At 41.9% G+C, this 25263-nt stretch overlaps 2 protein-coding genes across 2 annotated transcripts in view; one reads left to right on the forward strand and one right to left on the reverse strand.

The window, feature by feature from the left end:
• Positions 1–16357, forward strand: part of LOC124883244 (proton myo-inositol cotransporter-like) — a 129339-nt gene extending 112982 nt beyond the window's left edge. The window contains exons 8-11 of the mRNA XM_047390255.1: positions 9921–10046; positions 10177–10295; positions 12167–12319; positions 13570–16357. Of these exons, the coding sequence (XP_047246211.1) occupies positions 9921–10046; positions 10177–10295; positions 12167–12319; positions 13570–13796 (625 nt within the window). The 3' untranslated portion in view covers positions 13797–16357. The remainder of the gene's footprint in view (positions 1–9920; positions 10047–10176; positions 10296–12166; positions 12320–13569) is intronic.
• A 1-nt stretch (position 16358) lies between these two features.
• On the reverse strand, positions 16359–25228 carry LOC124883243. The gene is made up of 15 exons (XM_047390254.1): positions 24744–25228; positions 24633–24672; positions 24368–24518; positions 22847–22976; positions 22687–22738; positions 22474–22588; positions 22264–22370; positions 21839–21966; positions 21582–21748; positions 21433–21505; positions 21313–21346; positions 21065–21092; positions 20866–20960; positions 18917–19568; positions 16359–16649 (listed from the first exon to the last, which is right to left on the reverse strand). Exons 1-15 carry the CDS (start codon positions 24821–24823, stop codon positions 16459–16461), a joined length of 2043 nt encoding a protein of 680 aa, XP_047246210.1. The 5' UTR covers positions 24824–25228; the 3' UTR covers positions 16359–16458.
• Between the last annotated feature and the right edge of the window lie 35 nt (positions 25229–25263).

Raw genomic sequence — 25263 nt, forward strand, 5'->3', positions numbered from 1 at the left:
GAATTTAACATCTTCCTTCACAAAGCCATGTCCGATGCCGCAACCCGGGGAAACCTCATTTACGTCGATGACATCCTTATAAGGAGCAGGACGTTCGAGGAACACCTAGCCAAACTCCAGCACGTCCTGGACCAGCTTGGCGCAGCAGGGGCTAAGCTAGCACTCGCCAAAGGCCAATGGTGCCGGACAAAGGTGGAATACGTCGGTTTAACCGTGGGCCCTAACGACATTGAGCCCCAAGCCAGCAGGATCCGAGCCATCCAAGACATAAAGGCTCCAACGAACGTGTCTGAACTTCGGAGTTTCTTAGGGGTCTGTAACTACTCCCGCCAGTTTATTGAGGACTATGCGGAGATGGCCAGATCCCCCACAGAACTCCTGCGCAAAGACACGCCTTTTACATGGGGGGAACCCCAAGAGCATGCCTTCCAACTCCTGAAACAGAAACTTGGTTCTGCTCCTTGCCTGGCCTACCCAGATAAGGACAAGGAGTTCTACCTGGAAGCGGGTTTCTCCTCCAAGTGTCTAAGTGCTGCTTTGAAGCAGAAACATGACCAGGACATGCGAGTTGTCGCATACGCAAGCCGACCTTTGAGTGACATAGAGGTTAAGTTCTCCGACTGTGAGAGAGCTCTGCTTTCTACAGTTTGGGCTGTTGAACATTTCCGCAGTAACATTGGGGGGCAGAAAGTCATTATTGAGACGAGCCACCAACCAGTCATTTTCTTGAACAGCGAACGTTTGAGAGAAGGAAGAGTGTCCAACAGCCGCATCGCAACATGGATGATGGCACTCCAAGGTTATGACGTTGAGGTCAAGTACGGTCAGAATAATAAAATGTTGTTGGGACAAGGGTTAGCAGAATGTCAGCACTGTGAATGCGACACCATAGCGACCACCATTGACAAACCGGCCACCTCCCAGTCTTCCTCGAATCACCGCTATTTCGATGAAAACGTGTGCGAAGGGCTTCCAAGAGCCTACATTGACGGGTGCGCCTTTCTTCATGAAGGTCGACTACAGGCCGGTGTGGGCATCATCTGGGTTGGACACCACGTCACCGAGCCAAACCACTACCAACTGGGGCCGAAAACAAGTCAATATGCAGAGATCGCAGCAGTACTCATCACCCTCCAGCAGGCTACAGCCCTGGACATTAAACAAATGGTGATCTGCTCCGACTCCAACTATGCCCGGCACAGTTTTGTCTCCCATCTCCCAGTGTGGAAAGAGAATGGAATGAAGAATGCCAGGAATAAAGAGGTAAAACACTCCGAACTCTTCCTGGCATGTGACCATCTCACCACAGAGCAGGGAATGGTAGTGTATTGGAAAAAGGTGAAAGGTCACTCCCGGACGTCGGGCCCAGACAAGGACGGAAATGATGAAGCAGACCATCTAGCCCGATTGGGAGCTGAAAGTGGAACCCCATGGAGTTTCCAAAAATAACAACTTCCTACCTCTCATACCCATGTCATCTGTGCCGTTACTCGGCGACAGACGAAGGAGAGGCGTGAAAACCCCCAAAGCTCCGGGGAGACTCTCCACCTTGGATGAAAACCCAGTGACACAGACTTGGCAACCATGCAGGACCAAGACCCAAACCTCCACACCATTAGAGAGCTAGTGGCCAGCGGTCGGTCAACGGAAACGTCGCCATTGGCGACGGGCGAGACCAAAGAACTGAGAACCCTCCGACGTAACCTGTCCCACCTGAAGCTGGAGAAAGGTTTGTTAGTCTATACCCACAACGGGTGCGGGACGCCCCGATGGGTGGTACCAACTGGCCACAGGGGGGTCATGTTAGCCTACGTTCATGACTCTCCTGTAGGGGGTCACAGGGGTCTTAAAGCCACACTCCACATCCTACAACAGGTGGCATACTGGCCTTCGATGGCTCACGACACCCAAATCTACATCCAAGGATGTTTGACTTGCTGTCAGTTCCAACCGTCACAACCACTCGGTCGGGCCCCACTTCAGCGAAGGGGGTCACATTCCCGTGGTCCCACCTGCAAATTGACTGGGTTGGACCAGTCCTCAAATCGGCCAGAGGTAACAAATACCTCCTAACAGTGACGTGCAGTTTCACCAAGTGGGTTGAATGCTTACCTGCACCAAACGACACAGCTGTAACCACAGCTGTTCTTCTACTGAACCATGTTTTCAGCCGGTGGGGCCTTCCCCTGTCCATTAACTCAGACAGAGGGACGCATTTCACCTCAAGCGTCATGACAGCGCTGTTTGACATTCTGGGGGTGGAAGTAAAATTTCACATTCCCTACCACCCTCAATTGTCGGGTCAGGTGGAGCGGATGAACCGTACCATAGTGGCCATGCTAAAGAAGTATGTTAGCGGCAATGGAAAGGACTGGGACATCAAACTCCCTTTAGTCCTGATGGCCATCCGGTCCACCCCCCAACGCTCTACAGGAGTGACACCCTTTGAGATGATGACTGGAAGGCAAATGACTCTCCCACTCCATCTATTGTACCATCCAGAAGATGTGTGTGACAACTGCCTACACAGCACACCAATATGTCGCAGACTTGAAGGAGCACCTCAGATCCACATTCGCTTGGGCGCAAACAAACCTGGAAGCCAGCGTAGAGGGCGCAAAAGCATATTATGACCGGAAAGCAGCCCACTGTGAATACGAAGTGGGTGAAAAAGTCTTCTATTTCAGATTTGCCCTACCAACCAGACGCTCCAGAAAATTTCTCCCAAAATGGGCTGGCCCCTTCGAAATTGTGGGTAAATTCTCACAAGTGGCCTACAGAATAAGAATCTCAAAATCCAAACAGGCCCCGATGTACAAATGGGTTCACGCGAACCAGATCAAACCCTACCACAGACTCACCTCCACAGAAACAGAGCTCCCTTCCGGAACTGAGGGAGGAGAGGGGAGCGCATAGGGTCAGTCAGATAGGTGCATGTAAATAAACTCCACACTAACATGCACTAACTACTAACAACTCCATCCATAAATTTTTCCCTTCTATAATCAGGATTTCTCTGTTGCAGGATGGAGGTCATCTGGATGATTGGCATTCTTATTGGCTCCACACTTGCTCTACCAACCGGCGTAATACAGATAGGACCACCAACCGGCACAGTCCTGCAAGACACTCCTTATTACGCACTGTAGACTCCACACGCAGAGGGTTTTCGTGCGCCTAGACCCGTGGGACGTGTACCGTAAACACATCCATCTTCCGCCACTGATGACTGAAGGAAGACCTCAGGGGACTCAAACCCCCGACACCATAGACCATGCCAAACAGACTACAATCTATATCCTCAAACAACTGCAAAAATTCATGGTCACCGAAGAGGACCTCAGCGGCAGTAAACGCCCAAAGAGATTCCTAGGTGGATTGATAGCCTCAGCTGCGGCGCTGGGATCTCTGTTTTCCATTGGCCTTTCAGCAGCAAATTCCGTTAGCCTGAAAACTATTCAGAGACACGTGCAAGAATTGGATGATGAAATGCCAGAAATCCAGCAAAGACTCCTCCTCCAACTGAGACTATTAGACATACAAACCAAGAAACTTACACTCCACTCTTATTAACAATACCCTGCATACACTGCAAACCCTCACAGAAGTGGTCAGGAATGATTTGATGTACACACAGGTTGTAAGAGATTTGATGCAGGACCTGATTAGGGAAGTTGGTTCATCGGTAGACAGCCTAACCGAAGGACGGATACCCACTTACCTAGTCCCGCTGGATTTGGTAGAGAAAATCCTAAAGTCCACCACAACAGACACCTTGCAACCTCCACAAACACACTTAGCTTATAGCTTAGGCAGTGCAATCCCAATTTTCGTCAATCCGGATAACCTAGAGATAGGATTTATGCTCAATCTTCCTATCATCGAAAGAGCAAACCTATACAGGCTTAAAACAGTGTTAAATGTCGGGTTTTGGAAGGAAAACACACACGTACAACTGAAAACCCCATCACTCTTGGCTTACCACGAGGCCGACCCAAAGCTTTATTTGATTCCCAATTTAGACCTGTGCACCAAAACCAAGGACCTCCATTGGGTATGCCCGAGTAACCCGTTTATTAGAGATGTCACCGATTACATGTGTGGTTTAAGGGAGGGAGCTCCCAAACAAAATTGTCAGGCAAAGATAACTCTGAAGGATGTAGGGTTAGAAACGAAGGTCGAACGTGCGGGTAACCGATGGCTTGTAAGCACACCAGTAACAGAAGCCTTGCTATCCTACGATCAGCATGACACCGTTACCAGAATAAAATTACCCAACCAAACCATGTTCGTCTCCGTACCCCAAGGTGCACTCCTACATCTCGGGGACATAATCCTTCATCACCTTAATCTCGATCGATACGATACAGAAATTGAAATTATGGATGCTTTCAAGGGATATAATTTCAGCATTGACGCTAGTATTGAAAAACAACTGATAGTGGAAGGTACCAAACAGATTAAGTTCAGCCTCACCCCTGCGGAATTAAGCGTCACACCTTTCCCTCGGTTCCCCCAGCGAACAGAATGGACAGAAACCCACACTATGACCGTTACGGTAGTTCTCCTTGTGATCGGGTGGGTCGTGACGGCAGGAATGGCACACACCGCATACAGACAGGTTAAGCGTTTACAGGTCAGGATTGATTCCCTCACATTCATTCCCCCACGGTTCATAGCACCGCCTTTGCCAATGACACAGCCAGGGTCCAGTGCCTAATAGAAGTTGGACGAATAAGCTATGAACCATGATTTTGTTTTTTTGTTTTTTATATATACATATATATGTACGATATCTTTTATTGTTTCATTTTGTCTCAGGGTTACCAAAGCTGATGACCAAGGAATGTAAGGGTGACATGAATGTATTGTCCTGTATTTTCTCATTGAACAACGTAGAAAGGTATGAGTTTAGTCAGAGTTTAGTCCTGCCCACGCTGATCTCTACTCTGCCCAGGCACAGGTTTTGAGGAACACAGAGACAGTTTGTTTTGTTATGCTTCGCCACGGATCACTGATTGTTCAGCAAAGGACAGAATGGTCCCAGGAGCTTCAAAGACTGCAATTCATCTCACCCTTTGAACCTAGGGGGGAATGTTGGACCACTTGTTGCTAAATATTGGACTACTTGCACAGACACCAGGCCTCCTGCTGTTTTCAGCCATTTTGTATCCAGGACATGGCGGCTGATATGACACCGTCCCAAGTCTGACGTCACAGGGCGCTATATATGGAGGCCTCCATGTTGAAGACCCCGCTTTCCAGCTGGCAATCTTGACGGGGTTGCCACGCAACTGAAGCGTCCTTGGAAGTAACAGAGATCCCACGTGGAGTTTTCAGTTATTTCTCTCTCTCGTTGGCCAACGAACAATTTATAACTGAGGTTTCTGGACTAGGAAGGCCAGGAATTTTGCTTTGCCGATCGAAGACGTGAGTTTAACACGTAACTAAAAACACGGAGTTCGAGGAAACGAACCGCCATCGTGTTTCATCCCTAGTCGACTGCTGATGGTCAGATCCTATTTTTTCCTTTTCGTCAAGAAGACCAAAGGACAGGACTGACCGCTCTCTTGGAGTGTAACTGCGGACGCGCACAACACTCAGCCCCCCTTTTTCCTCCCACTCGCGGACTCAGAAGGAAACTTCACCAAGTAAAATCCATCTTTTATTTAATCTTTCATTTCTTTATTAGAAGGCCTGGGCAGGGTCAGAGGTTGTAGAAGCGATCAGAATCGCTGGTTAGTATCTCATGTGTTCTGAATGATATGTGCATGTAACCTTAGTTATATGCACACCAATAGTTATTAATTATTACGGAGTATTTAACGGTTGTAATTGTCAAAGGCGTTGAGCCGCAATTACAACACCAGAAACATCTCTGGTCTCGATTCATAAATGAGGATTTTGGTTAGGAAGTTGATCTTGTCAGATTTTGATTTGTAATTATAATTATTGATCAAGATTAATCAATCAATAATCATAAACCCAACACTGAAGAAGCAAAGAAAGAAGATTTTTACAGTTTGATGGAGTGATTCAGGTGTATCCAAAGGATTTACATGTCATATGTTTAACATGTGCTGATATTAAAACCATTCCATGCATAATAAGTCAGTTTCTGTTTAAAATGACCCTTCTAACTCTACTGTAGTCTTAAATCATTTGTGCATGCAAGAAAGCACTAAGCTGGTAATACAAAGGAAATATATTGACACAGTGAAACTGCAGTGCAACATTGACATTCAGCAAATTACAAACTTAAATGTTTCATTTCTTAACATGGGTCAGACTTTTGGTGTCCTGAGATAACATTTATCCAATTATAGTATTTACTAACAAGCTAATAGCTAACCTTTTAGCTGTTGTCACACATGCGTTGCCCTTCATTTTGGTTGTGCAAAATAATTGTGAGAAGTCAGGAACTTATCTGTAGTAGATGGTGGTCAGGAATTGTGGAAAACCAATCAGGAATTTAAGCAGATCAGTAAGAAGAGAGGGGGACATTTTTATTGAATATAGTCGTGAAAAAAAAATTAGACACCCTACGACAACCTTTATGTTTTGTTAAACATATTTGTACTTATGTCTATTTACTATAAGTATCTAATGAGAGCTGCCTAAGGTGTTGAGAAGGAAGATTGTAGCAGCTTATTAGTCTAGTAAGGGATTTAAAAAGGTCTCAAAACAACTTAAAATCAGCCATGCTACTGTGCAGAAAATAATCTACAAGTGGTGGAAATAAAAATAAAAAACTGCTAACATACTAAGGGCTGCACCTCTAACCAAGTTCACCCAGAGATCAGACTGCAAAATGCTAAATGTAGTCACCGAATACCCTCAAAAATGCCATCATGGGAGCAGGCTCTTTCTACTGTTGATATAAAAGTGCGTGCCTGTACAATCAGAAGGAGGCTGCACATGTTTAACTTTCAGGGGAGGTATGCAATGAAAAATATAAACGCCACACTGATATTTTCCAGAGAAAACTTGAACAAAAACTCAGAATTCTGTAATAATGTTCTTTGGACAGATCAATCTAGACTGAAATATTTTGACCTGGCTACTTTACCTTCATAGAATCCACCATGAATTTTACAGTGTAAGAGGGTGCTTGAGGAAAATGTGAGACCATCCGTAAAACATTTTAAACTGAACCAGAATTGGACCCTACAACATGAAAATGACCTAAAACACACCAGTAAATCTGCCAAGAAACGTCTGAAATTGGATAACGGAAAGTTCTGGGTTGAGTGAAAGCCCAGATCTTGATCTCATAGAGATGCTGTGGGTTTAGTTTAAATGGGCTGTGCATGCAAGAAAGTTCCCAAATATCTCACAGCTGAGAGTAAGGAGAGGGAAAATCTTTCCTTAGACCGATGTCAGTGACTTGTAGATGGGTACAAGAAATGTCTCACTGATGTTATTGAATCAAATATGGTAAGACCAATTATTAGAGGTTAGGGTGCCTTAACTTTGTTCATAGCTAGAAAACATATTTTGTTGCTATCTTTTGTTTAATGACAAAAAGAAGGTACTTTTTTGGTGTTTAGCGGTAATTAATTCAAAAGATTAAAAAATGTAAATAAAAAATAAACATCAACATGCAAACATTTCATTTGAAAGAATAAAGTAATAAAGTCTTTACATGATTATACAACATCAACATAAAAACAATGTATCTTAACAGTTAGGGCCAAGCTGGGTTTAGTAGGGTTGCATTTCACAACTTTTACAATCGTCAGTTTACTGCTTTTGGAAAAATCTTTTTTTATCTTAAAATGAAAGCAAAATGAAAGAGAGGTGAGTATTTAGGATGTTAATCATTGTCATTGACATCCCAAGGGATCAATGGACCCTGCAGTTGTTGCTAGGTCCACCTTGGGGTTTTATGCAGCCAGTGGTTCCTTATGCCTTCTGAAGACAGAATGGACATGTATGCTTTGTTAAACCAAATCCCAAAGCACAGTATTTTTACTGTTTGATCAAGCTACGGTGCCTTGCAAAAGTACAAACTCCTTGATACTTTTCATACTTTGTCACGTTACTACTACATGTGTTAAGTCAGGCGCTCCACAAATTTGGCCTTTAATGTATGTAGGAAACCATAGAAAGTCCAATTTACAATTTGCCATAAGAAAAGTAAGGGATACATAAACCAAAATTGAACTGTTTTACCTACTTGCAAAAAGATTTGTGTGGCAGAAACAGAACACCGAACATCGCCCTGAACACACCTCCCCCACTGTGAAACATGGTGGTGACAGCATCATGTTGTGGGGATGCTTTTCTTCTGCATGGACAGCAAAGCTGGTCAGAGTTGATGAGAAAAGGGATTAAGCTAGATCCAAGGAAGAAAACCTTGTAGAGGCTCGGACAGATATTCCCCTTTGAAGCATTCAGGACAATGACCCTGAACCTGCAGATGACACCAATGTTAAACACATATTTAAGTAACAGTGATATCATTTATAAATGTTTAATACTAAAGAATTTTAAAATTGTACTCCTTTATAACGCATTATTGAAAGATTTGGCCGTCCAGCATTATATTAGTACAAACCAGAGTAATAGCTACTCATCACTGTTTTATTGTTACTGCTTATGTCCCAGCTGTTCCAACTGGGATACATTTTTCTTTTCCAAAACCCTACTGTTGACTTAACTTGTCTCCACAAGCTACAAAGAGCAAACACAGTCACGTACACACTGTCAAACTGGTAGCTTCAGTGTTTCTTCATGCGAGACAGGGATCAGATGGCTCGATGTTCCAATTTACTCTCACTTACACAGACACAAGACAAAACTCCTGGGTAAAAACACTCTTACAGATGAAAAACAACGCCTAATGGACTCACTGACCAGGACCAACTCCCTGTAATTCCACCACCCTCTACACACACACACACACACACACACACACACACAAAACACAAAAGAGATGAGTGCTTTTACCACTCTGGAATGGCTTTGTTGTGTTCCCATACATGCTCTCAGGGACCACTGCAGTATTAGAACCACCACAAGCAGCTTTCATCGTATATGGCTGACGCGTCTGAAAATAATCTACTTTATTACTACAGTGTTTTGAAAACGTTTTCGCCCTATTACAGATTCCTTCTGTATTTGCTTTTTTGTGTCTTAACTAAATATTTCACATCTTTTTGAAACCTGAGTTTAACTTCATTATCCATCTGATTATTACCAAACCTTTAAATTTAAGAAATCACCTGAATCTCTGACTACATGAAGTAGGCTAAAAGGTCTTTAAAAGTAACACATCATGCAATGATCTAAAAGAATCAAGACCAGATGAGAAAAAGATGAGAAACAAAGTCTTTGCCGGAACAGTGGCCGAACTACAAAAATTACTCCAAGAGTGCATCCACAACTCTTCCAGGAGGTCAAAAAAGAACCCAGAATAACATCTAAACACTGCAGGCCTCACTTGCCTTAGTTAAGGTCAGTATTATGTCTCAAAAATAAGAAAAAGACTGGTGACAAATGGCATCCATGGGTGAGTTCCAAGGCCAGAACACTACTGAAAAACAAACATAAAGGCCCATCTTAGAGATGATACAAAACATCTGGATGAGATTTTGGGAAAATATTCTGTTGACTAGCAGGACAAAAGTGGAACGTTTTTGGAAAATGTGCATCCCATTACATCCGCGGTACAACTAACAGCATTTCAGAAAGGTCAATCCCTAACACTTGAGGGCAGTTCTTGCCACCAACGGTGACACAACTAGGTATTAGGTTTACATTTTCACATAAGGCCAAGATGTTTCAGAATTCTCTTTTTCCTTAATAAATCAAATCATTTGAAAACAGCTTTTGTGTTTATATCTTTATTTTTCCCTCTTCAATGCTTTACTTTACTTAACAGTTAATGTGTGCAACCCCTACTGTTTGGTGTGCAGAATGTGCGAGCCTTGCATGCTGGACCCTCGCTGTGGTTTCTGTTACCGTGAGAACGGCTCGACACTCCTCGCCTCCTCCTGTGTGCCGGTCAATAAGGCCTCCACCGAGCGCGCAGCGTGGGGCAGGTGAGTCACAGGATGCAGCGTAAGTACCGGCATGCTTATAGGACACACTGGATCACGGAGTGGGGAGCATTCCAACCAGATCCCATATCCAGTTGAACAAAAGCCAAAGAAATGTGTCTCCCTCTTTCAGATGTTCAAATTCTACTCTCATGAGAGATCAGACCTACTGGGCCTATAACTACTGTCCCACCTCATATTCTTGGTTGGTTTTGTTGGGGCTGGTGCTGTACCTGGCTGCTTTTGCTCCAGGTAAGAGGATGAAACTGTTTGTTTTGTAAGGGACCTAACAGAAATATTGGGTGTCTGATAGATTTTGGGGAGATTGCTTACTTAGAATCCTTCATATTCTATGTGGTTCTATAAGTGTACAAGAAAAACAACTAGTTGAGCGGAGAACTCTTTTTTTCTGCTAAGAATTTATTTACCTGTTATAATTCAGTGTTATTGCTGAGCATTGAATTCATTTTCTGTAATCTGCGGAAGCTAATAACATCCTAGTGAAAGTACTTCATATGTAAAAGTTGGCATTTGACAAGAAACCAGCTTAATAGTCTATTAGAAAGCATCTCAATAGGGTTAGGGAGGATAAAGAGCCAAGCACTTCTTCACATTTCCATTGGTTCCTAATATATCAAGAACTTCTTGTGTTAAATGTGTCTCGTCAAGATACCAAACTTTTCTTTATGCGTCATTTAAACAAATCAGGTTTGACTTACATTTTTAGCTTGCATTTTTAATTTCTCCAAATTGTGGCAGTTACATTTCTTTCAGCTGTTTAATTTACAGGTGTCAAACTCAGATCCATCCTTTATTTATCCAGGTAAAACGTCTCATTGTGATTAAAATCTCTTCTCTGTTTTTTAAGATACACACATAGGTTACAGCCCAAGCAGAGATTTAGATATAAAACACATTAAATTGGAAAGTCTGGAAACATACATGCTTACAGAGAACATCGGTCTGTACATCCCTGAAAACTATTTGCCCCCTCACAGAGTTCTTCTACTTCTGCCTTTTTGTCAAACTAAATTGTTTAAGATCATTTAACAAATTTTAATCAAAGATAACATGCGTGAAAACAAAAGCAGTTTTCCAATGATTTACTTTATTAAAATAAAACAAAATCACTCAAATAGAAACTGACCGACATCGTGAAGTAGGCTAAAATAATGTCAATTTAAAACAGCATTGACATCTGATATTAACTGGAAAAAATATGGAAAACATGGAACAGGGAAAAACTTTTCTTGGAGTGGTCAGCCTACCAAGATTCCTCTAAGATCGCATTAATGACTCACCCAGGAAGTCACAAAACAAGACAGAACGACATGTAAATGACTGCAGGTCTCGCTTGCCTCAGTTAAGGTCAGCGTTCATGGGTCAGCAATAGGAAAAAGGCCACATGTCTGGATGAGACCGGAAAATTTTGGGAAGATATTCTGTGGACTGACCAGACAAAGGTGCAACTATTTAGAAACTGTGTCTGGGTGCAGATCCAACTGGGATGTCACAACTCAACCCTAAACAGCTCATTCAGTCATGGCTGAATTAAAACAACTGATTGGGTTAAAATTCCTACAAAGTGACGTAAAAGACTTAAAGCTCAATGGTAGTTGCTACCAAGGGTGGCAAAACCAGTTGTTATCATTTTAAAACTGTATTGTGCATAAAAAAAAAAATTTCTGATGTTCTGCTTAAACTGAAAAACATCTAAGTGTGGCAAAAAAGCAAAGAGAAGAAATCTATAAAGAGGTAAATACCAGCTAAGGGGAATTTATAAAGAAAAGATCACTATATCCCAAAAAAGGCATAAAAAACAGGTTGCAAATATCCCGTTTCATCACAGTGATGTGTAAATACTTAACTTATTTTAGTCCTTTAAACGGTTTTCGTGCTTAGTTTAGACATGTTGCCACTTAAGAATATCAGGAAATTGGTTTTCCTTCAAGCAAGTTCATTTAAAATTACTCAAGCAATTAGGCATTCAGATGAGACCAGAAACCTTTTTCCCAAATATGTTTCTGGCTCTATAAAGCTAAGCTGAAAATTATATGATGATGTTCGGATCCATTTGGAATAAAATGGTTTATTAAGGCTGACGGTTAATTTCTCTCCACCAGGTATGGGACCAATGCCATGGACCATTAACTCAGAGATCTATCCCTTGTGGGCGAGGAGCACCGGGAACGCCTGCGCTGCTGGAATCAACTGGACCTTCAATATCTTGGTGTCTCTCACCTTTCTCCATTTGGCTCAGTACCTCACTTATTACGGTTAGCATTTCTTTTTTTCTTTTTTTTTGAAGCAGGAAAGCTGTCTTTGACATCAGTCATTTCCAGTTTAAGACAGAAATACGGAAAGCAAGGTCTTCTATACCTCAAAGTCGAGACCATTTTGGAAAGAAAGATCAACTGATATCTTGCAGGGTTGCTAAGGTTTCTCCTCAGATAGATAGGGGTTGCCATTTAGTGGAGCTAGAAATCAATCAGTCAGAGGTGATGATTGAGACTTCCTGAGAAAACTATTATTTGACCTGCTGTTAACCCATTCATCTAGCTGGCAAAAAAGAAAAGCATGACGTTGACCTAGAGGTGGTATTTAACATACAATTATCCACAGTTGTAAAAAAAAAATTGCAATCTAGTTCGACAAGGAGGGAATGGAGATCATAGCTGCTAGGATATCCCATTAACTTTTGGCACCTAATGTATGAATTGTTATTACCAGATGCATTTTGTAGTTCTGTGTTTTCTTAACCCTGCTGTAATGGAACTCTGATAGGAATTGTTACTCCACACATTTTTCATCATATCTGTACTGGCAGTCTGAAAGCAATATTTCAGCGTGGTAAAACATCTTTATTCAACAGCTTGTACTTTACTCCCCTGTTTAAGTAGGTGATTAAAATCCTGTAATAGCTGCTTCTTGAATTTGCTGTCAGAACTGATGATTCTTTTCCTGGGGTTCCTACACATCTTGTGTGAATTCTAGAATTTACTAAATTAGACATTTTTAGAGGATAAATACAAAAGTTACACAAATTTAGAGCTCATATTTCTACAGTGGTCGGAATTTAAATATGGAACCAGCAAGAGGATGGATGGATGAATGGACGCTGATGATCAGACGAACGGAAAATGATGGGATAGATGAATGGACCAATGAGCAAAGAGACGGAATTTGGTCGAATGGATGAATAAAGATTCACTGGACACTGGATAGATGGATGGATGGATGATCATATGTTGGATGGATGGATGGATGGATGGAGGAACTCTTAGACAGTGGGATAGGAACTAGTGTCTGGAAAAACAAATAATTTTCTATACTACTTTACCCTGGCTGGAAAATGCTTAAATTCCTGACATTTCAGACTGTGAAGGAACCCTGTCTTCCTGATGATAAATGAAAACAAGCACATTTTTAGAAGAAACCCTAAAAAGGTGTGAAGCGTTGCAGCATTGAGTTTCTCACCTTCATGGGTGGCCCCTCCTTAACAAGTATGTGTTTCTGTTTATTCCAGGGGCTTTCTTCTTGTACTCCAGCATGGCATTACTGGGTTTCGTCTTCATCTATGGCTGCCTGCCAGAAACTAAAGCCCGGCGCCTGGAGGAGATTGAGGCGCTGTTTGATAACCAGCTCTGCTCATGCGGCGCCTCTGATACAGACGAGGGGCGGCAGGTTGAGTACATCCGCGTCAAAGGTTCGAATTACCATCTGTCGGACAACGATGCGTCAGATGTGGACTAGAAAGAGCTTGTGTGTCGTTGACCCCGCTCTGGGTCTGGGTGATCTCCAAAACATGCAGAGCGATCTGGTCTGTAATATTTATCTCATTTGTGATCCGTGGAGCCGCTGGTTACCCTCTCCGCGAGGTTAAGACGGACCTTGATCAGGAAGCAAGACTGTTTCCCCACACAGTGAAAGCAAAATATTCTGCTACAACTTTGTTCCTATAAAAAAAAGCTATGGTACATGTGTTGTTTGGAAACCAGGTTTGTGCATCCACATCACCTTAGCTGACCTGACAGCTGTTGTCGTGACTTGTTGTATCTCCATAGTGCCGTTATGCCTTTCAGTATGAGAAACGTTTCGGATTAATGTTGTTTCAGCTTGTAGCACAATGCAGTAACGTTTGCTCCCCTAGATGACAGTCTCCAGTTTGTGGATGGTCTTGATCTTTTTATGAAAAGCAATCAGCACCCTTGCACAATGTTACACCTGAGCAAACATGTATTCTTATTGCTTGACTAACCAAAACCCTGTTGGGCGCACTGAAAGGATTATACAGTATGTTCTGTTGCTGGACTATTTCTTTCTGAAATACATCTTCACGGTTGTTTTGCTTTCAGGTTTTTAAGTTTCTCGCCTATAAAAACTGCTGGTTTTTAGTGTTGTGCAGAGTTTAACTTTACTGTCACAAGATGTGCCAACAAATCCCCTCAGAATGAGTCTCATAAACCACTACTCAGAGGAACTGCTTACTGGACACATTGTAAATGTATTATGTCCTGATGAAGCAGTGAAGTAAACCTTTCATTCTATAATGCAGGTGTTAAAGCATTCTATAATGAACACCGTAATATTAGTGCCCGTGTAATGTGCCTGATGTCCATTTATGTTGCATTCCCTGCATGTCTGTCTAAATAGCTTCTTCGAGTTCTAATATGTTTTTAGTCTTCCTCATAGCCTTATGTACAAAGTAGAAGAGACTTTTGTTTCAGTCTGGCTTTAATGTCATTTGGCAATGTTTTGTAACAACCGGTTTGTAGTTACTACGTGGCTCTTGGTTTCAGGAAGATCTCTGTGTAGCAAAAAGTGTGGAATCAAAATAAAAAAAATAAAACTGTGTTACAGTAACATGTAAATAAAGTATATATGCTGCAACAGAGCCCAATAGACAGGTTTCCAATGGCAGATCCAGGATAATTCATGTCTGTACCTATTAAAATGTATCTCTGTTCAAATAAAGCTCACCATGAACTCCCATGCTACATTAATTATTTAGGTAAATTTAGTATTTCTTGTCACACTGACACAAGCATGCATTTGAAACTGGGAGATTTATTAAAAAAAAAAAAAAAAAGCAAGTGGTATTTTCAACCCAAATATAACCAAAACAATGTTACAAAGCAGGAGACTAGCGCCCTCATGTGGAAAGATGTAGAAATGTCTAAGTATGACCAAAAATGTGAAATAAGGAAATATTTTCAGCCATGGGTATAGAAACACACACTTGAACCTTTCCACGTTTTCTGACATTACAACCATAGTTTTTGATGTGTTTTAATCTGATTATATGTGATAGACCAACACAGAAAAGTACATTACTGTAAAGTGGAAGAAAGGTTATACATGGCTTTTTGAATTTATTTAATGAATACAAACGTGTCATGTGTTCAGCCTCCCTGAGCATGCGAGCTTTTGTTGCAACATATTCCCAGTTGAATTTAGGTCTGGACTTAGAATGGGCCATTATAAAAGATGAAAACGGTTTAATCTAAAACATTCAACTGCAGCTCTGGCTGTGTGGTCAGGGTTGTATTCGTGTTGGAAGGTGAGCCCCTGCAGCCCCATGGTTTTCTTCCAGTATTTCCCTGTACTTAGCTCTATGAATCATTACATACAGTTTTCTAGCAAGAACAGAAGAAAAGCATCCCCTCAGAATGATGATGCCACCTTGTTTCATGAGGATTTAGTGTTGGTTTTCTGCCAGTTTTTGGATTTTGCATGCTTTTTAAAACACCAATGCTTATGTTGAACACCTGTGATGTGTAGTAATAGGCCAAGAACATATATAAAAACTACCGCTTCATTCAAAAACCTGCATTATGTTGTAAAATGTGCTGCATTTTTCTCACTGAAGTTTCACAATAATCCACGGAGCAAAAGACCTGAAGGGTAAAGAAACACAATCCTTTACTGTTTAACTTGGTCAAGCTGTCTTAAAACCACACAAACTTATTTTGTACATATACTGTACTATGGGAAACGTGTTGACACAATATTAAGTGACTGTGTACCTTTCATATGATGCACATCAAAGGTACTGTGATGTTTAGCCCTCCACATTGGCAGAGAGGTCATGTGATGTGTAGTTATAGTAAAATGATTGCATTTTTTTATTTTATGTGAACTGCTTATATGTTTCTATATTATTGGGTAATTAAAACACAAATAAAAGAATCTCTGTATGGTATATTTGATTATGTTCATGATGTAAATGATTTGCTAGAGTTTATATTATATGAAGATTAATATCTACATGAAATCTAATGTATATGAAGAAAGAAATAAACTCAAGACTCTAAGTAATGCTTAAAGGCTTTTTGTTTCATTATATTACAACACAACTAACAGATTCTTTTATGTGGTTAACAAATTTTAAAATACATTCATCCTTCGATCACTTCTAATCATTCTTCCTCTGCTTCAACAGAAGTAAAACGTCGGCTATTTCCCGAAGCGTCTCCACCTCCTCTGAGAGTGTGTGACCTCTACCGGCAGAAGAGACCTCCTGTCTTCCTTCAACGGACACCTCTTTCACCAGAGGGTTGTTCTCATCTTGCCCTGTCTGCTCTCTCCTCTCTCCATTTTCCTCTCCTATGTGAGAAACATGAAAGTAGCACACTTATAACTAAGTAGCAGATCTTCTATATTAAATATACACAGTTGAAAGATCTTCTATATTAAATATACACAGTTGAAAGATCTTCTATATTAAATATACACAGTTGAAAGATCTTCTATATTAAATATACACAGTTGAAAGCAGTTATTTACAAACACATGACCTATTTTTCTTACTATTTAAATTTTGCTTGTTTTATGATAGTCAAATTTATGTCTATTTTCTACAATCAGAAGTTTTTTAAATTTCTTGACATTTAGAAATGAATTAGGTTGACACGCCTCTTCAACATTGCGTGGCGGTCGGGGACAGTGCCTCTGGACTGGCAGACTGGGGTGGTGGTCCCCCTTCATAAGAAGGGTGACTGGAGGGTGTGTTCCAACTACAGGGGGATCACACTCCTCAGCCTCCCTGGTAAGGCCTACGCCAGGGTATTGGAGAGGAGAGTCCGACCGATAGTCGAACCTCGGCTTCAGGAGGAGCAGTGTGGTTTTTGTCCCGGCCGTGGAACACTGGACCAGCTCTATACCCTCTACAGGGTACTCAAGGGTTCATGGGAGTTTGTCCAACTGGTCCACATGTGTTTTGTGGACCTGGAGAAGGTATTCGACTGTGTCCCTTGTGATGCCCTGTGGGGGGTGCTCCAGGAGTACAGAGTCGGGGGCCCTTTATTAGGGGCCATCCGGTCTCTGTACAAGCGGAGCAGGAGTTTGGTTCGCATTGCCAGCACTAAGTCGGACCTGTTCCCAATGCATGTTGGACTCCAGCAGGGCTGCCCTTTGTCACCGGTCCTTTTCATAACTTTTATGGACAGGATTTCTAGGCGCAGCCAAGGGCCGGAGGGGGTCTGGTTTGGGGACCAGAGGATTTTGTTTCTTCTTTTAGCAGATGACGTGGTCCTGCTGGCCCCCTCTAGCCAAGACCTACAGCATGCACTGGGGTGGTTCGCAGCCGAGTGTGAAGCGGCTGGGATGCAGATCAGCTCCTTCAAGTCCAAGGCCATGGTTCTCGACCGGAAAAGAGTGGCTCTTCAGGTTGAAGGGGAGTTTCTGCCTGAGGTGGAGGAGTTTAAGGATCTTGGGGTCTTGTTCACAAGTGAGGGGAAAATAGAGCAGGAAATCGACAGACGGATCGGTGCGGCTGGTGCAGTAATGGGGGCACTGTGCCGGTCCGTTTTGCTGAAGAGAGAGCTGAGCCGAAAAGTGAAGCTCTCGATTTACCGGTCGGTCTATGTTCCTACCCTCACCTATGGCCATGAACTTTGGGTCATGACCAAAAGAAAGAGATCCCGGATACAAGCGGCTGAAATGAGCTTCCTCCGTAGGGTGGACGGGCACTCCCTTGGAGATAGGGTGAACAGCTCGGCCATTCGGGAGGGGCTCGGAGTGGAGCCGCTGCTCCTCCACATCGAGAGGAGCCAGTTGAGGTGGCTTGGGCATCTATACCGGATGCCTCCTGGACGCCTTCCTCGGGAGGTGTTCCAGGCACGTCCCACCAGGAGGAGGCCCGTGGGACGGCCCAGGACACGCTGAAAGGACTATGTCTCTCGGCTGGCCTGGGAACGCCTTGGGCTCCCCCCGGAGGAGCTGGAGGAGGTGTCTGGGGAGAGGGACGACTGGGCGTCTCTACTGAGTCTGCTGCCCCCGCGACCCGGTCCCGGATGAAGACGACGAGTACAAGTACATTTAGAAATGTACTACATTTCCTTAGTCTTTGGTTGATGATTTGGGTCAGATGTTTTGGGTATTCTTCCACAAGCTTTTATGAATAGTTTGCTGTACTTTTGGCCCATTCCTCCCAGCAGGACTGGTTCATACGAGTCGGGTTTGTAGGCCGCCATGCACCTCCACACCTTTTCAGCTCTGCCCACTAATTCTCAAAGTCAGGGCTTTGAGAAAGTCACTACAAAACATTGACTCCGTTGTCCTTAAGCCACTTTTTAACGAACCTGGCAGGACGATTAGGGTCATTGTCTATTTGGAAGACAAATTTGGGTAACCTTTGTGTGACCCACAGGTGTGCCTCCTTGCTACTCAAATGCCATTCATTTAAAACCATGACATCATCATGCAGGCTTTCCCAAACTATTTAAGTGTATGATATTTTAATGTATGTGAATGTCTGAATTAGAAGAAGGCAAATATTATCTGAAAAGTTCTCCATCTGTTATTAGTTTGGCTCTTAAATGAACTAAAACAGGAAAGGTTTAGTCAGATTTAAAGTCATAGGGTGAGACTACCTTTTGAGCTCCAAACACCAAGTAGAGGGTTGATGGGTCCTTGTAGAACCTTATCTGCAATAACATTGTGGAAATTCCTGCTTCCTGTATCAGATGATTTCATCCAACTCCAAGAAGAAACTCCGTCTTTACTTGCTGAGCTTTTTGATGGAGCACTGGGTGTCTGTGGCTCCAAATCAGTCTCCGTCTCATTTGCTGGAAACTGTTGTGACGTGTCAACAGCTGGTCGACACAAAGTGAAGCCCGAGGCTCTGGTCTCGTTTGCGACAAAGCTGCACTGAGTCGAAGCATCACAAGTGTCAGCTGCGCCGGTGTATACTGTCTGAGTCCCTGCATCTTGACTCTCAGTGAGCGTTTTCTTACATCTACACATTTCTGAGTTATGAGTTTCACCCAAAGGGCGAGGAGATGATGACAGAGCCATGAAGCTCCCTGTCTGCTGGCTTCCAGAGGCTTTATCTGTGCTGGCCTCACTCACCGTAATGTTTTGGTTGTCTCCAGCATTCATTTTGAATGTCATTACTGGGGTGAGAGGCCTCGGCTGGGAGAGGACTGTAATTCTCTGTGAGGCTGACCTCAGATTATCAGAACACCAGCTTTCATCCAAATAAAAAGCAGAGTCTTGGTGACATGACTCACAGCAAGGTTCGTCCTAATAAACAGCAGGAATAAAGAGCAGTGTTAATATTAGGCTATTACTGATGTGCTAAAAATTAAAAGCTTTATCTGTAACTTTGTTCGGTCCTACATTTTAAAGCATTAATGTTCATTTTTAAGTTCTATTTCAGCATGTGCTAATTGCAATATTGTGTGTTCACATAAAAACGTTAAAATATTCATCTATAGCATGAATAATCAGCTTTTTTAGATCTGTTTTACATTAGTTCATGAGTCCTGTGAATGTACTATTTTTCAATGAGCCTTCTGCACAGACGCACAGCTGGGTAATGAAGTATGGATTTCCAAATATATGTATGCATTGATGTCTGTCCTGTGACCCTGCAAGGATACGAGGGTAAATTGACGATGGATGGATGGACAGATTAAAAAGAAAGTAGGTCAGGCAGATGTTCGTTGGAGTCACTCAAAGTATTTGCCAACTAGAGGTGCCACAGGCTGATTGCCTCCATGCCACGCCACATTGAAGCCATCATTTCTGCAAAAGGATTCCCGACCAAGTATTGAGTGCATAACTGTACATGATTATTTGAAGGTTGACATTTTTTGTATTAAAAACACTTTTCTTTTATTGGTCGGATGAAATATGCTAATTTTGTGAGATAGGAATTTTGGGTTTTCATGAGCTGTATGCCACAATCATCCGTATTAAGACAATAAAAGACCTGAAATATTTCAGTTAGTGTGCAATGAATCTAAAATATATGAATGTTAAATTTTCATCATGACATTATGGAAAATAATTAACTTTATCACAATATGCTAATATTTTGAGAAGGACCTGTATGTAACTAAGGGAATGCCTGAAAATAATTAAATAATATAAAACAACAACAGTGGGGAGTTTCATATGCAATAGCAACACAGATTGAATGACCTGTATGTTGGAGTTCAACATCTAAAAACTATGATGAACAACAAGACACAGCTTTTACAACCATCCTTTGAGGGAAAATCTCACTAAATGTGTAAAACCTCAACAATCCAATGTGTATAAGATGTAGCAAGAGACAGAGCCGCTTTCCACATCAGCACAATTAGCTGTCTAGTTAGTAGGGTAAAGTTTTTTTTCACAAAATCTTTAAAAAAATAAGTAAATATTTTCCACTGACACTGTATGTTAAGTTATAGAGGCAATCCCATCAAGAGTGTCTTCAGCATTTGCACATTCTAGTTAATTTTGGTCATTTCTTTGGAAAAAAAAATAGAGTGCCTCTATACTGATAGAAATTCAGGAAAATGCCAAGGTTTACAAATGCAAATGAACTTACATCACCGGAGTCTGAACTGAAGTAACCTGCTCTGCATGAGCAACTTGGCGAATATTCAAAGCTTTTCAAAAGCCCAGCATTTTGTCTGAGACATGCTGTGGGTGTTAAACAGACAGCTATTCAGGTTAGTGAGCCTTTTTTACTCCCAACATATGCACAATGACTGGGCTGCTTACTTGGAGATGTTTTGGAAACTTACAGGAGTCTGTGTCAGAGCAGTTGGAGAGCTGAGAAAGGAACACACAAGCATCTGATACTGTAACCCTTGCATATATTACTATCTGAGTAAAATAACCACACAAAAAAATAAAAAATTTTTTGGAAACATTATTAAACTGCGTCAAAATGTCACTTGTGGCATTTTATCTTGTGCTTTAACAGTTGAACAATTGCGGTAACGGATTCCAACACTAGGTGGCGATAAAAGCTTACAATTAGAGCTCTTACCTTCATCACAACAGCCTGAGAGCTGGGAACGGTTCTGTCAGAAAAAAGGAAGATCGCACTACATAAAAATATGATACAAAACAAATGATTTAATATCACGTTTGAACTAAAAACACTTACTGAGGGCATGAAGGCCTCAAAGATGGTTCATCTCTGAGGTATACATTTGAGCATGCATTCCCAAAGGGAGCACCTAAAAACAAACATAAAAATATTAAACAAAGTGAAGAGGCCATGTTGTTTATTTTGAGGTTTTTAGCAGCATTCACTTTCTGTTCCATGCTTATTATCATTAAACGTCTTGACGACTTCTTCTTCAAACAGATGTATGGGTTCAGACAGGCTGATTGGAACTTCCAGCATGGGCTGTTTGGGCTCCAGTTGACTCAGAATAAAGGGACCTAAATGTCCTTTATGACCTCTTGCTTCAGTTTCACTGTAATAAAACATGAGATTAAAGGGGGTAAGTAAAAATCATAATTGCACCAGAAAAATTAACCTCCTTGAATTGTATTTTATTCCTCACTCTGGTTTTGGACTTCCAAATAGGAGCTGGGATGTTGTGGGGGTCTGTAGCTGGAAGGGTTGTGGGTTAGATCTGACAGACCAGGAGACGGGATCTGTCATACCTCTGGGCTGGGAGAAGGGCTGAAACTACAATGGTGGTAATATTTTTCTTAAGGCAACGTATGAAAGTAACTGCATAAAGACAAAGATGAAAATACAGCACATCATGAAGTCTATTGAAATGATCATTTTTGGTTTTATGGATGGATGGATGGATGGATGGATGGATGGATGGACACAAAGCAGTGAAACTAACGCACATTATTCCAAAGGAAATGTTATGACACAAAAATGTTCTCATGCCTGTTTAATAGTACCACTATAACTAGAAAAGTAATGTGTTATGAGCAAGTGTTACTCCAGCCAAATCCTTCTTTTGCCTACCTCAGCTTGCTGCAGCACTGATGTGTCCCAGAGTACAGGAGAAAAGTGAGGAAGAGGCTGTGACTGAGTCAGGCTTTGTTTCTGCATTATCTGCAGTGGGAATAATCCTGGAGGTACCAACCTTAATTAGTTATTACACCACGCAAGTTCATTCAATGTGAAAATGCCCTGAGAATATTGAGTATTTTCTGGCTGTTTGTTCGGTCAAACCTTGGCCTGAAGCGGATGATGTGGACGAGGAGATGGAAGTGGCTGGGTCATTTATGGGTGGCAGGTAGTCAGATGCACTGTTGTCTGAAAACCCTGACTCCAGTACTGGTGATAACTTATACGATGGAGATGATTGTTTGAGAGGGGAACGCATCACTTGGTTTGTTTTTAAAAAACGCACAATGTATTAAATGCACAATAGGAGTGACTAACCTGTCCGTACTTGATCCTCTGTGGACTATTTCGCTTTCTGATGTCTCGAACACTAGACACCATCCAACAGATACAGTAAGTAGAACAGTTTGTTCTCTACATACAGCTATGCAGCTACAATGTACCAGATGGATTTCCCCAACCCACAGAGCAGCTTCACCTGGACTGAGCCGGGCTCTCGGCGAGGCTGAGATGTGATGGGGAACACGGGCTCATTGGGAGCACTATGGGCTCATTTCTCCGATGCTTGGATCCTTTAGACCTGCCAAAAACTGCTACTTTTGGAGGTTCTGAAAAAAGACAAACACTTTTTTACTTCATTTAAAAAACATTTTCCTTTATTCCCACATTTCTACCTTCAATTTAACTCCATCACTGTTAGGATTTTCACATAACTTGAAGACCCTTGATTCTTTTCTTTATTTAACATTTTATTAGAGATTTGCTGCTGTGTTTGAGATTATTTCTGGTGATGCCCCAGTTTTGGCCAAGCTTTAGCTGCCAGACAGATGGCCCCACGTTTGATTCTAGAATACACTGGTATATAAAGAAGTCAATGGTCAATTCAGTGACTGCAAGAAGAGCAGTTCCTGTGGCTGCAAAACAAGCCCAAATCAACACCAATGTTTTTGATAGTGGATTGATTGTGCTGTAGAGCTGCTACTGGTTTACTCCAAACATGCCAGTTTACATAATGACCAAAAATGTCTACTTTGGTCTTATGCGCTCAAAATGACCTACCTATGCATGGTATGGCTTGTTTGGAAGCCATACCAAGCATGCTAACCAAGGCCTGCGGACTGAGGTGGACTTCTTAAGTTTCTAGCAATTCCTCAAGACATGACTGACATCAAACAACTACAGCATTCCTGCTCCATGTTGCATAGCACAGTGAAGCATCGAGCAGGAAGTGTCATGGCTTGGATAAGCTTTCCTGCAGCAGGACCTGGTCAGCTCACAACACAAGATCCACCATGCATTCTTCCATGTATCAGGCAATGCTTAAGGAAAATGGGAAACCATCCGTAAAACAAATTGAAGCTGAAGTAGAACTGGGCCCTGTAACATGACAGTGACCCAGAATACACTAAGGACTGGGTGAGAACTAAGAAATGGAAAGTCCTGGGAAGACTCCAAGCCCAGATCTTGATCTCAATGAGATGCTGTGGATGGACTTCAAACATCTCACAGCTAAGAGTTGGGCAAACTTTCCTCAGACCGATGTCAGAGACTGGTAGATGGTTACAAGATCCATCTCACTGATGTTAGGGCAGCACCTGTGAGCGGGCAGCCAAGCCTCGGTGACCCGTCCCCCCCTTGTCTTGTGTCATGATGTATGTTTGGATGGGTTGTACTGGAATTCTAATTTCCCCTCGGGGATCAATAAAGTATCTTTCAATTTAATTGAGTTACCTCAGCTAAATGGGCAACACTTGCTACTAAAGGGTAGAGTGTCCTAACTTTTCCCTAAGTTATAATACACAATACTAGTGACGACTTGTGTTCATGTATTAAAACAATGTTATTTTTGCTTGTTTAACTTCAATTAAATTACTTTGTTTTCCAGATAAGGTAAATCAGGATACGTGCATTTCTTGATAAAAAAAATCGAGCAATGCATGCGGTGTCGAATTTTTATTTAATTATTTATTTATTACATGACTCCGGTCTTACATCGCACCTTGATTTGTTTTTTTGGAAGCGATCTGGTTGACAACAAACAAGGTCAGAAGATCTGTGCTCCCGGAGCAGAGGTCCCCAGCTGAGGATGCGGACGGAACTACGCCCATGTTCTTCAGTTTCTGCTGCAGTTTTCTCTTTGCAAAAAACTCCTTTGATAAAAAAAAAAAAAAAAGGACGACATAAAAAAAATTACATCGACCACAGACACGGGTGTATTACAAGAAAACATGGAAACCCGTCTAAAGTCAAAGTAGCACTCTCACCTTTTGCTTTTTTGAATCATTCCTCATCACTAGCCTGTTCCTAAAATGTTAGCAGAAAACGTTAAATTTAACTACGTAGAAGGTGAGAAAATATGTCTACTCAACTCTTACCTGGAACCCCCGACCCAGTTCATTTGTAATGGGTGTAAGTAAAGGATTTTCGATACAGTAACTCTACTAACAACTAACATTAAAAGTATTAAACAGAAATATATTTAGCTAACGGTTAAAGCAATGCTAAAGTGCACGAAGCGAGGAATCTAGTATTCGCACGCGCCGCTCAGGAATCCTCTTCTATCGCCATTGGTTGGAAATAGCGACTTATTAATTTAATTTTAATTCATTTGGGACCTTTTAGCTTTATTTTTTTTTTTTTTCAATGGTCAGTATTATTTAATGTGTTGTAAGATTTGTGTGGGAAGGGGACAGCATAGAGGGTGGGGTTATTTCTATTTTACCAAAAGGTCACAACATCAACAGAGTGGTAAAATAGAAGAATAGAATAGAAATACCCGTTATTGCCCCCTAGTGGGGAAATTCAGATGTGAGATTTATGTCATTCAATAGTTATCTCTATAATACATTAAATACTTAGGTACAAATAAAAATGGACTTGCCCACAATAATTTGG

This window comes from Girardinichthys multiradiatus, chromosome 17 (assembly GCF_021462225.1).
Source record: "Girardinichthys multiradiatus isolate DD_20200921_A chromosome 17, DD_fGirMul_XY1, whole genome shotgun sequence".
Lineage (NCBI taxonomy): Eukaryota > Metazoa > Chordata > Actinopteri > Cyprinodontiformes > Goodeidae > Girardinichthys > Girardinichthys multiradiatus.

What these genes read in the sequence shown, in the direction of transcription:
- LOC124883243 (XM_047390254.1), bottom strand. Translation starts at nt 24,823, where the DNA reads ATGTTAGTTGTTAGTAGAGTTACTGTATCGAAAATCCTTTACTTACAC. An exon ending in TTTGGAAGTCCAAAACCAGA is followed by an intron (nt 21,749 to 21,838) that starts GTGAGGAATAAA and finishes GTTTTATTACAG; the next exon opens with TGAAACTGAAGCAAGAGGTC. An exon ending in CTCAGGCTGTTGTGATGAAG is followed by an intron (nt 21,093 to 21,312) that starts GTAAGAGCTCTA and finishes TTCCTTTCTCAG; the next exon opens with CTCTCCAACTGCTCTGACAC.